Genomic DNA, 14761 nt, shown 5'->3' with positions numbered 1-14761 from the left:
GAAAATCTGCTGTCAGGGAGTAACCACTCCAGAGCACTAAAGAGAGCTATGATATCAGTCTGGAGACTAAAGTGCACTTGATCCAGGCCATGGTCTTTGCAGTTAACTTGCTATGCATCAGAGAGCTGGACAATGACTAAGGATCATAGAAGAGTATTGGTCGTACCATGGACTGCCAAGAGAACAAGCAGGTCTATCTTAGAGAGGGCTAAACCAAACTTCTTCTTAGAGACAAGAAATTTCAAACTCCATCCACATACTTTGGGCATGTGGCCTGGAGGTACCAATCCTTGGAAAATGTCATTATGCTTGGAAGGGTGGAGGGACAGTACAAGAGAGAAAGACCCCAGATGGGATGGATTGACACAGTGACTGGAGAAAATGTGTCAGAAACAATGAGGTTGGCTCAGGATAGAGCAGGCTTCAGAGCCGTTGTGCTATAAGTCACAGGCGACTCAATGTCACATAACAACAGCATCTCATATATCTGTTGAGCGACAAACCTCCCATGCTTCTCTCACGGTGGCTGCTGTTCTCACAAGAGCAAGGAGTGATGTTCGGTGTGGAAATGTTGGTTCTCCATGTTAGTCTTTTTCCTTCAGTGACTCATGGGGCTGCAGACTGGTGGCACTTGGCTCTGAGTGCATGGTAGAGTTAAGAGGGTCACTTGGGAGATAGAGGGTCACTCCGTGTGCGGTGGTCTTGACCTCTTACGGGAACACACACGCTCTTGCTTTCTGTAACATTAGATCTGCTTTGTTTTCCAAAGGGATGGTGCAGCGTCTCTAAACTACCGCATTCTGGAAGGGCCCGAGAAGGTTCCAGTTGTGCACATTGACGAGAAAGGCTTGTTGGTGTCAGGATCCATGATCGGGACGTCCACCGTCGAAGTGATTGCCCAGGAGCCTTTTGGGGCCAACCAGACCATCATTGTTGCTGTGAAGGTAGGGTGGCATTGCCTTTCTTTCTGGAGTCCTACGCCATGGCATTGAGGTAGTAGTTTTCCTCTTGCGAATGTGACAATGAATATATACGCCAGCCAGCTGAGAAGTTGGAAAAATTTCTTTAAGACTGATTCAAAGCCAGAACCTCTGGAGGCACTGTTACAGTGGCTTCTGCCTGTCCAGGCTGGCTCTCCCTCCAAGATTATGTATCCCACGTGCTCACCTCATAGATGGAGAAATTGAGGTCTGATACGGTCAGGACACAGAGCTCCAGCTGACATCCAGAGGCCTGCTAGGCAGGCTGGAGCTCTGTCCCCCCCAGGCATGACCATTGTCCCTACTGGCTGATGGGCTGTACTCTCTGCTGCCCAGTACCTGGACGTGAGAAATTCCTAGGAGCACTGAATGAACATACTAGATTTCTTAATACGCCCTCTCATGCAATCCTCATTACAGTTTTGGTAACTAGGTGATATCTACCCATTTTATAGACCGGGAAATGGAGCCTTACCCAGAATAGAAGTGACCTGTCGAAAGTCACGCTTGACTTAGGGTCTGGGCCTGGATTAGAACCCAGTGTCCTTCCCATGACAGCACACTGCCCCCTGTGGTCGGGCTGCCTTCATGTTCGTCGGTTAAGGAGACTTTCTTCTTGAGAGTAGACTGGCCTTTCCTAGGTTGGATCCCAGCGTTCATTCTGGAACACAGTGTCCTTTTCCTGTCTTGTCATACCCTCTTGCTGAGTTTTAGATGACAGCATACATTTCCATTGCAATTTTCAAGCTCAGCCTGGTTCCCAGGCCAGATTCCAGTTTTCCTATTCCCAGGTGGATGCCTGGCAGGGAACCCCTGACCTAAGTTCCTGAAAGTGAAAGCTTTCCCCTGCTCATCCTATCTCACATACTCGAGTCGCCCCCATAGACCAGACACTGGACCACTAGACCTTGTCGTCAGCATGCAGGCTTGGCGGGGGATGAGAGCGTGGTTTTTACTGAAGTCAGAGACTCACGTTTGCCATTTTTGAAGCTTTAGTTCTTCCCTCCCTCCTTGCCCATTGCTGCACTCAGCTGTGCTCTTCCTCAGAGGCCCCTGGGAGCTCTGTGCCTGTACCTGAGGGCACACCTGTACTGCGTGAGGACACACCTGTACTGAGCCCACTGATAGAGCAAGCCCCTCCTCCGAGAGGCTGAACATACAAACCACAAGGGTTGATTATTAGGGGTTTTTAAAATTATGATTTTAACAAAGGTTTACAGAGAAGTTGGATTTTCATTAATTCATTATTGCACATTATCCTCCCTACCCCCCACTTCACTTTTTAAAGGAAAATACTCATTCATGGTTGTACAATTTATTCCCTCTTCCAGCCGCCTAGTCCACTTTGCTATGCACCACTTATTCTAAACTGTTGTCATACAAATAATGCCTAATCATATATTCCATTTAAACAGTTCTTTCCTTTACCTGTTCCAATGCAGGGTGCATTATTTATCCCCTCTTTTCTTAGTTTCACCCCAACCCCCACAACAGTCCTGTTTTATAACATTGGTGTTATGCAGTATTTGTCCTTTTGTGGCTGAGATATTTCACTTAGCATAGTGTCCTTCAGGGTGACCCATGTTGTGTAATATTTTATGAGTTCCTTATTTTTTCAGTGCTGTGTTTTGTTAATGGGCATTTGGGTTGCTTCTGTCTTTTTGCTATTGTGAATAACGCAGCAATAACATGAGTGTGCAAGGGGCTTGATTCTTAACAACGTGAGTAATGATCTTATTTTTGTCATCTGGGCTGTGACTCTTGTGGGTTTTCTCTGTGTCAGCTGTCCCCAGTGTATTAGGAGATGAACCTTGTTGCCAGGTTGGGCTGCTCTGGGGGCAGGGCCAGCCCAGCCATTGTCATGCGGTCTCTGGGGAGGCCAGTTTTCAGTGTGGAGATGGCATCATGCTTGCTCCTCTCCCCAGGTGTCCCCTGTTTCCTACCTGAGGCTCTCCATGAGCCCCGTCCTGCACACTCACAACAAGGAGCCATTGCCGGCCCTACCTTTGGGAATGACCATGACCTTCACTGTCCACTTCCATGACAGCTCGGGAGACATCTTCGACGCACACAATTCCGTCCTCAACTTTGCAACTAACAGGTAGGATCTGCAGAATACCCATTTGAGTAAGTGCAGAAAGAATCCAGGGTGAACCCGCCTGCTGTGACGGAGCCTCCTCCCCTTGACAGCTCGTTAATCCCCTGCTGTGGACATCTGTGGAGGTTCAGAGTGGGTAAGCGGTTGGCCCAGGACCACGTAGCCAATAAGTAGGGATGGGATTCTGTTCCATCCAATTCCAAGGGCAGTTCTTGAGTCTTTTTGACATACAGGTGCGGTCCAGTTTGCAGCCCGTAATGGGACGCATGGAATGGGCAGATTGCCTCGTTGTCATGAGTTGGCTCACAACCACAGTGTAGACAAAGCAGTGACCGAGAGGTTGCTGCAGCCTCACCTCGCGGGGAAGGGCAGCCTGTGCTCTGTCCAAACGCTTTGTTGCCTTCTTGGGACACTGAAGGGACAGAGGGCAGAAGGGACTCTGTAATCACACTGCTTTCTTGGCAGTGGGTCTCCCTTCTGGAATAGGGGTGATGCTGCCAGCAGCCCCCCCTGAGGACCCAGTCCTGTGCTGAGTGGTGGCCCCTTGGCCTGCCTGGTGAAAGTAGGTTGAGCGGCATCAGAGGCTTAGCTAATAGCTTCCCTCCTAGAGGCACAGCAGCCCCTCGTGCCCGGGGCTGAGTGCCTCAGTCTCTCTCTGTCTAGGGATGACTTTGTGCAGATTGGAAAGGGCACCAACAACAACACCTGCGTCATCCGCTCCATCAGCGTTGGCCTGACACTGCTCAGTGTGTGGGACACGCAGCACGTGGGCCTTGCCGACTTTGTCCCGTTGCCGGTGCTGCAGGCCATCTCCCCGGAGCTGCCTGGAGGTGTGAGCGTCGGGGACGTCCTCTGCCTGTCCTCCACCCTCATCAGCCAGGAAGGTATGACACATACTAGGAAGGGACACCTTCTTCCACCTTCACACGTCCCCAGGTAGGATGGCTGCAGCACAGAGAGCAGAACCTGGATGATGCTCTAAGACATGGCTCCAAGCACCAGCACCTGCAGGCTGGGTCCAGCCTGCACTTGGCTCTGTGAATAAAGTTTTATTAGCACGCAGCATACCAGTTCCCATATTGTTAATGTCTGTTTTCACACCACAGTGGCAGCATAGACAACAGAAACCACATAGCCCAAAACTGGGAGTATTTACTCCTGAGCGCTTTGCAGGAGTCTATAGAGAATTGCCCTGCTTACCTAAAGTTGTGGCCTGTCTAGTGGTCACATCCACAAACAGCTCCACAGGAGAAAGATGAGCAATCCCCTCCCATTTCCAACCTCTGAAAGTCCACCGGAGCATCAGCTGTGAGCTTGTTCTGACTTGATGGCAATGAAGGGGGTTTTTTGAGCTCTAGAATTAAAAAAAAAAAAAACAAACAGGAAAAAACCCACAAAGAGTTGGTCATTGTTGATTCCAATTCATGGTGCCTTCCCCCACCCTGACCCCACGCGCCCCTGTGCTGTGTGTCTGAATAGAACCGGTCTCCATGGGGTTTCTGATGGCTGGCTTCTCAGAAGTAGATTGCCAGCCTCTTCTTCCAAGGTGCCTGTGGGTGGGCTTGAACCGCCAAGTCTTTCCGTGAGCAACTGAGCACAGACTGTCCTATCCAGGGACTCTGATGTCTGCTCTGATGTCCTGCTGCTGTGGGAATGTCCTGTAGCTGCACAGTGATAAGATAGCCCCTGGGAATGTGGCTGATGCTTCTGGGGAGCTGACATTTCTGTTCCACTTCATTCTAATTTGGTAGCTAGTATTTTTTCATAGCTAGAACCATGGTGTTGAAGTTTTTCAATTTGTTATTTGTTGTTCAGTGTATTTAACTTAGGACTTAGAACTGTTGTTTGAGGACAACTCTGCACTGACCCCTACTTTGTATTTTCTGAGAGGGAGTGAACTATCAGGCGAGAAGGAAGTCCTGGAGGGGCTGCGGGCCAGCACCCAGGTCCTGGGGCACGGAGGGAGGGCAGTCAACATTACGCACATAGTGGGCAGCATTGGCGTGGGAGGAGGGACAAGGGACCCTTCTCAGTAGGTGCCATAGCCGAGTAGTTGGCAGTGGGAGCTGCTGTTGATCAGATTAATGCACATAGGGGCAGCAGCCCCCTTAAGGGACAGGACACAGGTCATCAGCAAGCTCCTTGGGATGGTGGCAGGGGAGAAGGGACAGGTCATCCAGTCTGGTGGAGGCTGGGGGTCATCTGGGTGAGGTGGGATTGGGCTGGAGTGTCCACACGTGGGAATATGGGAATGAGTGATATCAGAGTCTTCCCTGTCAGGCCTCTCAGGCACCTGGAGCTCCTCTGCCAGCGGCACCCTCCATGTCAACCCTAAGACAGGCGTGGCCGTGGCCCGGGACGTGGGAGCCGTGACTCTGTACTACGAGGTAGCCGGGCTCCTACGCACCTACAAGGAGGTAGGTTGGTGCTGTCAGAGCGGATGCTCAGCTCTAAAATATGATGGGCCCCTTCCATTTCAGACCACCTTCCAGGGCTGAGATCGGGCTGTAGCCGCGACTCTGCTGCCCACTCATCCCCACAGCAAACACCCTTTTCTTAGGAGCCCATCCCTGCCTTGATATGGTGTGATGACAAGGTGGCCCCCCAGGATGGCACCTGATGGGGAGCTGCCCCAAGACAAGGGTGGGTGGGTCAGAAGTGATCACTCCCAGAAAGTTGAACCTCCTCCCGCGAGACACCTTTGGATCTTTCTGGAGGTGAACAAAACCGCCATCTCTTCTGTTTATCTCCAACTGAGAATGAATCGATGAAGAAAGTCTGGCTGTGTTCCAAATGCATCTCATTTTTAGAGCCAGTGTGTGCTCTATCGAACTGAGCGGTTTAACCTAATAGTTTACGTACTCGGTGCACGGTTGCTGTTTGGGCCAAGACGCTTGCGGGCAGAGGCCCCTAATGACTGAAACAGCCATGCCCTCCTGGAGAGCCTGAGCTGCTGGGAGTCGTCAGCCCCCGTGAGGTGGCATGGCAGGGGGAGGGGCACAGAGTCAATTTAAGAACAGAGTCGATGTGGCGATGTGGAGAGGGGAAAGGGGGGGGAGCTTTGTGGCCTCATCTGGAGCAGCTTTGATTTAGATGTTCAGGACTGTGGTTGAAAGTGCAGGTTCTAGAGTCAGGCCCTCCTAGCTTAGCCGGGGAGAAGCTGCGTGACGTGGAACAGTTGCTTCACCTCTGCCCCTCAGGTTTCTTGCCTGTCAAGTGGGTATGGTTTAAGTGAAGCATTTAGCGTAGAGTGAGTGTTTTCAGGAGGTATTAGCTACTGCCACTAGTGTTTCAGAGTGGGAAGGAAGCATTCCTGCAAGAGAAGGGAGACGTCAGGAAGGTTTTCTGTATAGAAGCAGAGCAGAGGAAAAGTCAGCCATGGGGGCAGGGTGACTAGTAGGGAGACTGGGGGATGGGCCCTCAGCAAGGACTGAGGCATGATGCAGAGACAGGGCCCAGAAGGGAGGGTTCTCAGAGGTTGGTGGACATTTGGAAATGGGGTGGAGGAGGAGGGCTTGAGGTAACCGCCAGCATCTGGCTTGGAGGATGATGTTGAAGACGGTGCCTTGCACTGAGAGAGGCCTGAGGGGACACTGGGTGAGGGCTCTTAACAAGGGAGACGTGTATCTAGCATGGTGCAGAGGGGAATGGCCCCTCCAAGCACAGTGGCCAGGTCATCACAGGGCTGTGCATGTGAAGCTACAGGGAGGATGGCTGTGGGCAGAGGAGGGACGGTACTTGAACCCCCGGGGTGGGCAGAGATACCCAGGTGTAAGGCTCCCTGGTCTGTGGTAACAGAGCCCTGGACTAGCAGACTTGACTGGTCAGGCCTCTCATCTCTGCTCCAGTTGTTCCTGCAGGTCATTTGAGCTGCAAGCCTGTTTGTCACCCCTGAAATGAGCCTTCTCAGGCTGTCCCATGTAGTCATGGAAATGTCCGTGTGCTGCTGCGCATAGGACCCTCAACATTGCTTTGTTTTCCCACCCCTCCCCCCAGATCACGATTGCTGCTCCGTCGCGGGTCGTGGCCCGTCACATCCATGCTGTCCACTCCGGCTCCTCCCAGGAGGTCGCTGCCTCCAGAGTGACCGTCACCTTGGGAGACAGGAGCTCTAACCTCAGAGGTGCAGGATTGGGGGTCTGAGGCCTTGGGGGAGGAACGGGAAGTCGCTTGTGTCCTGCTGGTGGGCTTTGAGTCCACGGTTCTCACTCTGACTCAGCCCAGCTCCAGAGGGGCAGGGCTTCGGGCCCATCTCCCACTCTGTAGCACTGTAGGAAGTGCTCCCCAGTGGCAGTGAAGGCCCCTTTCTCAGAGAACACTGATATCTCGGTTCCTGAGCTGAACATGCTGTGTCAGCCCTCGGGGGGGCCCGGGTAAAGAGAGCCACAACTCAGTACCATTAATCCTAGAAACAGGACTTCACAGGGCCTGTCGCTGATCTTGATTTTTATAATTACCTCTCCCAAGTCCCGCGTGCAACAGACAGCCCTGCCCGTGACAGCCCTGGATAGTAGCAACCCGAAATAAATAAATCAATATGGGCAGATTTTAAAAACAAGCCCCAAAACCCACTTAACTGGTAAAATTAATTACCACTGTTCTCACTCTGATTAATGAGGCATCGTTATGACAGCGTGGAAACATCTCTCTCTCTCCTCGTACAAGCGCACAGGGCTGCGGGTACCTAGTGTCTTCACAGGGGACAGTGCTCACTGGCGCTAAGAAACAAATTGCCCGTGTCCCCCAGCTGACAGGCACCGGGATGTGTGTTAGCGTCCAGCCTGTGTGCTGTGTCCTTGAATACACACTCCCCAGCACACCTGGCGATGATCTGAAGTGGTCCGCCTTTCAGAATGGGCCCCTTCCCTGTATAGTTTGCCCTCTCCTTTTATAAGCTGAGTGCTGCAGGGCGGGAGGGCTGGGCGGGGGGCTCTAGGAGGAGCTGGCCTGTGTGTCTCTGACTCTGTCCCCAGGCTGCAGGCCTCTGTGCCCTCTCACCCTCCGCTTCCCTCCAGGCGAATGCTCTCCTGCCCAGTTGGATATCATCAGGAACTTGCACCCAGAGTCCCTCATCAGCTGCCAGCTCCAGTTCAAGCACGATGTCTTTGACTTCCCAGCAGGGGACATTTTCACCACAGAACCTGGGTTTGACGTAGCTCAGGGTAAGTGTTCTGACAGTTGAAAGTTAAAACTGCCTGAACAGAGGCTCTTCCTCCTCAGATATCTCAAAGCCTCCTTATATCCGGCTCCCAGTGGCCATCTGTCTGGATGGGCAGAAGCTATCCAGAGTCGAACCACAGAGTGATATTGACGGGCCTCACCTCCTGGCACCATATGGCTGTCAGGGAGAACTGGGAGGTTTATGCCAGGCTGCTGTGATTGTTAGCATCTAACTGTCTTGTTGTTAGGAACCATCAGGTCAGCTGTGACTCACAGAGCTCCCAATGAACAATGGATCTATCTGACCCTGCCCTGTCCTGTGCTGCTCTCATCTTCTCTGATAATACTTCAGTCCATTGTTACAGTGACTGTTGATCTCTCTTGTTGAGAGTTTTCCACTCTTTGACTGACCACTGCGTTTCCCAGAATGATGCCCTTTTCCAAGGATCAGTGGCTCCTAACAATATACCCAAGCATGTGAGACAACCTGTCACCATCCTCACCTTCAAGGAGCACCCTGGCAGTATTTTCTCTGAGACATCTTATTTGTTCTCTTGATAGTCCATGGGATATTCACCACTCTTCTCCAGTACCACAGTTCAAAGATGGTCTATTTTCCCCCCTCATCTTTATTCATTGTCCAGCTCTCGGATGCATAGCAAGTAATCGAGAAGGCCATGGCTTGAATCATATGCACCTCAGTCTTTAAAGTTGGCATCATTGTGTCTTCCCACCTTAAAAAGCCCCTGAACTGCATGCAGGTTTACCCAGTGTAATATCACGTTGATTCCAACACACAGTATCCCCGAGTGTGTAGAATGGAGCTGCTCTGTGGTGTTCTTAAGGCCATGACCTTTGAGAATATGATTGTCAGGCTTGTCTTTTAAGGAGTCTTTGATGGCGTCTGAGCCAATAACTTTTCAATAGTTGAGTGCCAAAGTGTTTGCACCACCCAGGGATGAGGCCCGAGTCCAGCTCCTTCTCTGATTTTTGCTAGTGCAAAGCCTGTGGGTATGGGAGCCACCCCCTCCTCACCTCTCTGCTCTCTGAAATGGGTGCGGCATGCACCGTGCTCCAGGCAGTGTGCCCGGTGCCCCTCCTCCCGTTCACCGTGCTCCAGGCAGTGTGCCGGGTGCCCCTCCTCCCGCTCACCGTGCTCCCAGCAGTGTGCTCGGTGCCCCTCCTCCTGCTCACCGTGCTCCAGGCAGTGTGCTCATTGCCCCTCCTCCTACTTACTGTGCTCCAGATAGTGTGCTTGGTGCCCCTCCTCTCTCTAACCCTGCTCCAGGCAGTACACAGTGTTCCACCCTCTCAGTTGTGTCCACTCTCATTCAGGCCTAGGAAGTACCACCGACCTGGCCCATTGCTGATGCTCTGCCCTGTACACCTATGCTGTAGCTGTCCTGAATCAGACCTGGTTTAACCTGTGGTCTTATCAGGTCCTAGTGTCTGGGCAATAGTTATTCTCCTATGTTCTGGGCCAGGCTGGCTGGTCCCTGTGTTGTAGAGCTGACTAGATGTGGGCCTGCCTTAGGGAGTGTCACTTTACCAGGGGAGGACTCTGAGACTGCAGCTAGAGGTGGGAGGTGACCGCAGAGAAGGTGTCCAAGCTGGGCCAGGACCCTAGAGAGGGATCCCTGGGAACCTGGAGGCTGTGGTGCCTGCCCGGGGCTCTAAGGGTGAGCAGGAGTTTCCTAGTTAAAGGAGGAGGGCAGGTGGGATGACGTTTTGTCTCTGCAGGCCGATACCTCTGCACCGTCGTAATGCAAAGGCTGTCGGACAAGCAGCGGAAGCACCTCAGCATGAGAAAGACCACCCTGGTGGTCACAGCCTCCCTGGCTGGCAGCTTCCCCGGAGAGCAGGTGGGGGCCGAGGTGCCCTTCAGCCCAGGGCTCTACACTGACGAGGCCGAAATCCTGCTGAGCAACCAGTACACCAGCTCTGAGGTCAAGGTCTTTGGTGCCGTGGAGATTCTGGAGAACCTGGAGGTGTGGGGGTCCTCATGCTTCATGTCAGGAGGTGATGGGGGGCGGGAGTGTGGAGGCCACGGAACAGAGATGAGAGCACTAATCCTAAACCGAGTGTCCATACCTCCTCGAGGTCCTGGAGTCCCACCCCCCGTTCTCAAGTCCCCCCTAGTCCTGGAGTCCCCTCTGATCCTAAATCCCCTCTGATGCTGGAGTCCCCACCGGTCCTGGAGTCCCCCTTGTCCTGGACTCCCCCCTGGTCCTGGAGTCCCTCTGATCCTGAGTCCCCTCTGGTCCTGGAATCCCCTCTGATGCTGGAGTCCCCACCGGTCCTGGAGTCCCCCTTGTCCTGGACTCCCCCCTGGTCCTGGAGTCCCTCTGATCCTGAGTCCCCTCTGTTTCTGGAATCCCCTCTGATGCTGGAGTCCCCCCTGGTCCTGGAGTCCCACCCACCCCCATCCTCAAGTCCCGCTGGTCCTGGAGTCCCCCCAGAGGATCTGATGTGCTCTGGAGAAGGGGTGCATCAGCTCCTCTGTCTTCTCCTAGTCTCCTGTGATTGTAGCAAACTGAGCTCTGTTTCCCCCACTAGGACACAGGCCCAGGGTGGGGCTGCTGGGGACCAGCCCACTGGCCGAGCTGCAGCTCCTCCTGGATAGCTGGCATTTAATGCTATTTTGTTGGTTTAGCATTTCATTTTTTAAAAGAGCACTTTATTAGAATTCAATGATAATGATTTGTTCTTTCCTTAAAATCACCCTGGGTGTAGTACATAGAATAATATCTGCCTTTACAAATGGCATGCTGTCAATTAGACATTTCCAGGAAATGCCATCACCCTCAGAGGACTTGGAGTCTAGGTGTGGCCGCTGACCCCTTGGGCCATGGGAGGGAGTGTGGTGCGCCTGGTGGACTGTCTCTGAACTCAGAAGATCGTACCTCCAGGGTCTAGTCCCTAGTCTCGGGGCAGCGGGCCACCCCAACACTGAGCCTCTTCCCAGGTAAAGTCTGGCTCCCCTGCCGTGCTGGCCTTCGTCAAGGACAAATCTTTCGGACTGCCCAGCTTTGTCACGTACACGGTCAGCGTCTCCGACCCCACCGCCGGCAGCCAGGGCCCCTTGACCACTGCCCTCACTTTTTCTAGCCCCACAACCAACCAAGCTCTCACCCTTCCGGTCACTGTGGCTTTCGTGATGGACCGCCGCGGGCCCGGGCCTCGTGAGTCACATGCGGTGTGGTGTGAGGGGGCAGTCAGGATGGTGGGTATCCTCTGCGTCCCCTGTACCCCCAATCCGTGTGCAGCATGGCAGTTGAACGGAGCCTGTTAAGTTATAACCATGTCCCCAGGGTTGCTCTGCACTGAGAGGGAGGCGTCCTTTACCGCCCGTAGGCCCCAGGCCCCACTGTCTGCCTTCCTGATCTGTTTATGACACAGCCCCACACAAGCCCTGGGCAGGTGCCCTTCCCTCTGCCTGCAGCACTGTTCCCAACACAGCCCCTCAGCTGACGTCCTCACCTCTCCCAGATCTTCCTTCAAGTGTTAGCTCTCAGGTCACATTTAAAATTACAGTCTCTAAACACTGTCCTCCTCGTTTCCTTCACAGAACTGCTGCTATCTGCCAGCCCCATAATCGTGTTTGTTATTAATGCTTTCACTAGTCTTCCCCAGCTACAAGTAGTGAAGACAGAGCTTAGGATACAGCCCACCTGAAGTATAATGAACCAAGAACCAAAACAGTACATGTTGTCACACAGGCTTCGCCAGGCTGATGCCAGGCACCTCACCCAGCCTCTCCCCGGCAGGCCGAGTGTACTCTTTAATAGCTGCAGAAACCTCCCTGCCCAGAGGCCCAGCCCCAGGGCCATGGCACAAGCCTGCCACATCTGGGAAACTCTTCTCTGTTGGCATGTAGATGGGACCACGCTCTTCCAGCACTTCCTGGATTCTTACCAAGTCATGTTCTTCACGCTGTTTGCCCTACTGGCTGGGACCGCCGTCATGATCATCGGTGAGTGGGTGGTTCTGTGTGTCTCCCGTTAGTGACCCCCACCCTGACCCTCAGCCCCACTCCTCCCAGCTATGGTCTCACTGGCCTGTGTCTTGTAGCCTACCACACGGTCTGCACCCCCCGAGAGCCTGCTGCCATGTCAGCCTTCACGCCCAGAGCCAGCCTGAGGCCCAGCCTCAACTGTGAGTAGAACCCCCTGAATCAGCCGACTGTCCCTGGATGAGAGGGTCTGGACACAAGGGCAGGTGTGGGCACCCGCAGCAGAGGGCGGCAGGGGATGGTGAGGACCAGCTTGACCCAGTCAGTGCTGCACTGTGCCGGCCAGAGGCAAGGTGGCTCCGGTGATCTGCTCAGGGAGAAGGCTGGGAATGCCCATTCCTCCTGGCCATGACATCATCCCCTGTGACCCCAGAGTTTGACAGAGCTACACAACTCCAGGGGTTACCCCCTGGATAGAAACCACAGTGTCCAGCCTGCGCACAGTTGTACACACAGCCCTTGTATCTCCTGATTCCCACTTACGGACTCTTGCCCTGACATGGGAATTTTGAGCCACTCTCTGCTACCCAGCAGGGCCAGGGCCAGACGTCAAGGAAGGTGTGGTGGTGGTGGTGGTGGTGGTGGTGGTGTGATGGTGGAGGAGGAGGAGGAGGAAGTGGTAGTGGAAGAGGAGGAGGTGGAGGTGGTGGTGGTGGTGGTGGTGGTGTGATGGTGGAGGAGGAGGAGGAGGAAGTGGTAGTGGAAGAGGAGGAGGTGGAGGTGGTGGTGGTGTGTACAGTCTAGTCGGAACCTACTTCATAGCTGACCCTCGAGCGGATTTCCAGAGGCAGTAAATCACACAGGAGATTGTCCATCTCTCTCCTGCAGAGCTGCTGGTGGATTCAAAAGCCATGCCTTGCAGTTGGCAGCACAGTTCCTTTCCACTAGGCCACCAGAGTTCCCCGGTTTAGGGCAGAGATATGTTTTCCTAGGTGACAAGGTTCCCACACACATGCTGGGTCCCTGGAATCATAGCTGCCTCCTTTACCGCTCCATCGTTTATCCAGCTCTTTCTGCAGAGACCTCTCAGTCCTAGCACTGCATATCCCAGCAAGCCTATGTGTATTGGACCTCAGAGAGGTCCCTGCATTGCTTCCAAGTCACCCTAGAGCCTTCCACAAACCCAGGGGCCTTGTGCGGCCTGTCTTCTCTGCTCCGGGTGGTCTTCTCTCTCACACGAGCCCCTCCTCACCAGCCTGCTGTTTATCGGGCAAGAGCAGAAAGTCCTCGCTTCCTGGGGCCCCCTGAAGGCACTGCCACATGGGCCAGCAGCCTGGTCCTCTTCTCCCCTGCCCACTGCTTGGTCCAGTCCACTCCCGCTCCACCCATGTCAGGGCCAGCTCTGTGAGCCTCCGTGGTTGCCTCCTGGCCCAGGACCCTTGGGGACACGTCCTAGGTGCTAGATGCTGATGGCGGACACCTGAGGAACAAGGCGGCCCCTTTCCTGCCCAGCGGCTCACTTCATCTTTTCTTTTTTATCCCCCCTCCAGATTTTGCTGCTTCTTCACCACCTTCTTTAAACGCGCTGCCTCCCAGTCGCAAAGCCAGCCCTCCCTCAGGGCTGTGGAGCCAGGCCTACGCCTCCCATTAGACAGCTGGCTGAGCCGCAGAACTGGTGCCAGTGGCGTCCAATAAGCCAGCCCCGCACGCAGGCCCTTCGCCCAGCCCCCACGCCTGCACCCTGTGCTACGGTCCCTGCCCCTGGGCCCTCCCGCTGCCAGCTCCGCCATCATCTCTTCTGATGGAGCTGTGACCGAGGCTCCGCTTGCAGGCAGCTTCTCAATGTAGGAGTTTAGGGTCCATTGTCTTTCCTTTGGAGTCCTGCGAAGCTCAGCCCCCGGCTCATTCCTGTACCCTGGCTCGCTCCTGTATGCTTGATTTTCTGGGGTCCCCCTGGGTGACACCCCACTGTCAGAAGCCCCGCTTCGTTGTCTGCCGATGATGGTGGCACTCTCAGGGAAGGGAGCTGTCAGTCTGTTTTCATTTCTGTGGCACTTCCTCATGTAAAACTTGTTAGGGGGCTGCTATAATGCTTTGTGTTCTGTCGCCCAGTCCTTCCCAGCCTCAGGTGTACAAGACTCAGGAACCACCCTGCAGCCCGAGGGTGGGAACACTAGAAATCCGCCTTCACAGCTCGGGTGACATCCTCCTTCTCTTGGGTTGCTGTGACCAGACCTCAGTCCTGTGGTCTCTTTGCTTTGTGAATGGGACGTCCTGTGAACCTTGCCCCTGGGGCCTGAGGGGGCCTTTGCTCTCAGGCCTGGCCTCTGCTTTGGCCGAGAGTCAGGCCACCATCAGGACCATGGAGCTGGACACAGGTCCTTGTGTTGGCTTGTATGAGCAGCCTTTTTCTTTTGCCTTCGCACAAAGACAGTGTTATGTGTCCTTTTTTTCCCCCTACTACGCTCGGACCTCATCAGACCTGAGCCCCTGCCCACCCTGTGAGAGGTGGCCCCATGGTCAGCAGTTGGGCCCAGCCCCTCAAGGCAGCTCCCACAGGCCCCCCGCGTG

At 54.1% G+C, this 14761-nt stretch overlaps 1 protein-coding gene across 1 annotated transcript in view; it reads left to right on the top strand.

Annotated features, from left to right (window-relative positions):
- NUP210 (nucleoporin 210kDa) overlaps nucleotides 1-13841 on the top strand; it is a 141967-nt gene extending 128126 nt beyond the window's left edge. Inside the window, exons 31-41 of the mRNA XM_006901376.1 lie at nucleotides 770-944; nucleotides 2906-3081; nucleotides 3742-3962; nucleotides 5359-5495; nucleotides 7075-7201; nucleotides 8094-8240; nucleotides 9979-10226; nucleotides 11204-11420; nucleotides 12116-12211; nucleotides 12310-12393; nucleotides 13741-13841. Of these exons, the coding sequence (XP_006901438.1) occupies nucleotides 770-944; nucleotides 2906-3081; nucleotides 3742-3962; nucleotides 5359-5495; nucleotides 7075-7201; nucleotides 8094-8240; nucleotides 9979-10226; nucleotides 11204-11420; nucleotides 12116-12211; nucleotides 12310-12393; nucleotides 13741-13841 (1729 nt within the window). The remainder of the gene's footprint in view (nucleotides 1-769; nucleotides 945-2905; nucleotides 3082-3741; nucleotides 3963-5358; nucleotides 5496-7074; nucleotides 7202-8093; nucleotides 8241-9978; nucleotides 10227-11203; nucleotides 11421-12115; nucleotides 12212-12309; nucleotides 12394-13740) is intronic.
- Nucleotides 13842-14761: the final 920 nt, after the last annotated feature.

Source organism: Elephantulus edwardii, unplaced genomic scaffold (genome assembly GCF_000299155.1).
Source record: "Elephantulus edwardii isolate Elephantulus edwardi_28Jun2011 unplaced genomic scaffold, EleEdw1.0 scaffold00322, whole genome shotgun sequence".
Taxonomy (NCBI): domain Eukaryota; kingdom Metazoa; phylum Chordata; class Mammalia; order Macroscelidea; family Macroscelididae; genus Elephantulus; species Elephantulus edwardii.
This window is presented reverse-complemented; position numbering and strand designations above follow the sequence as displayed.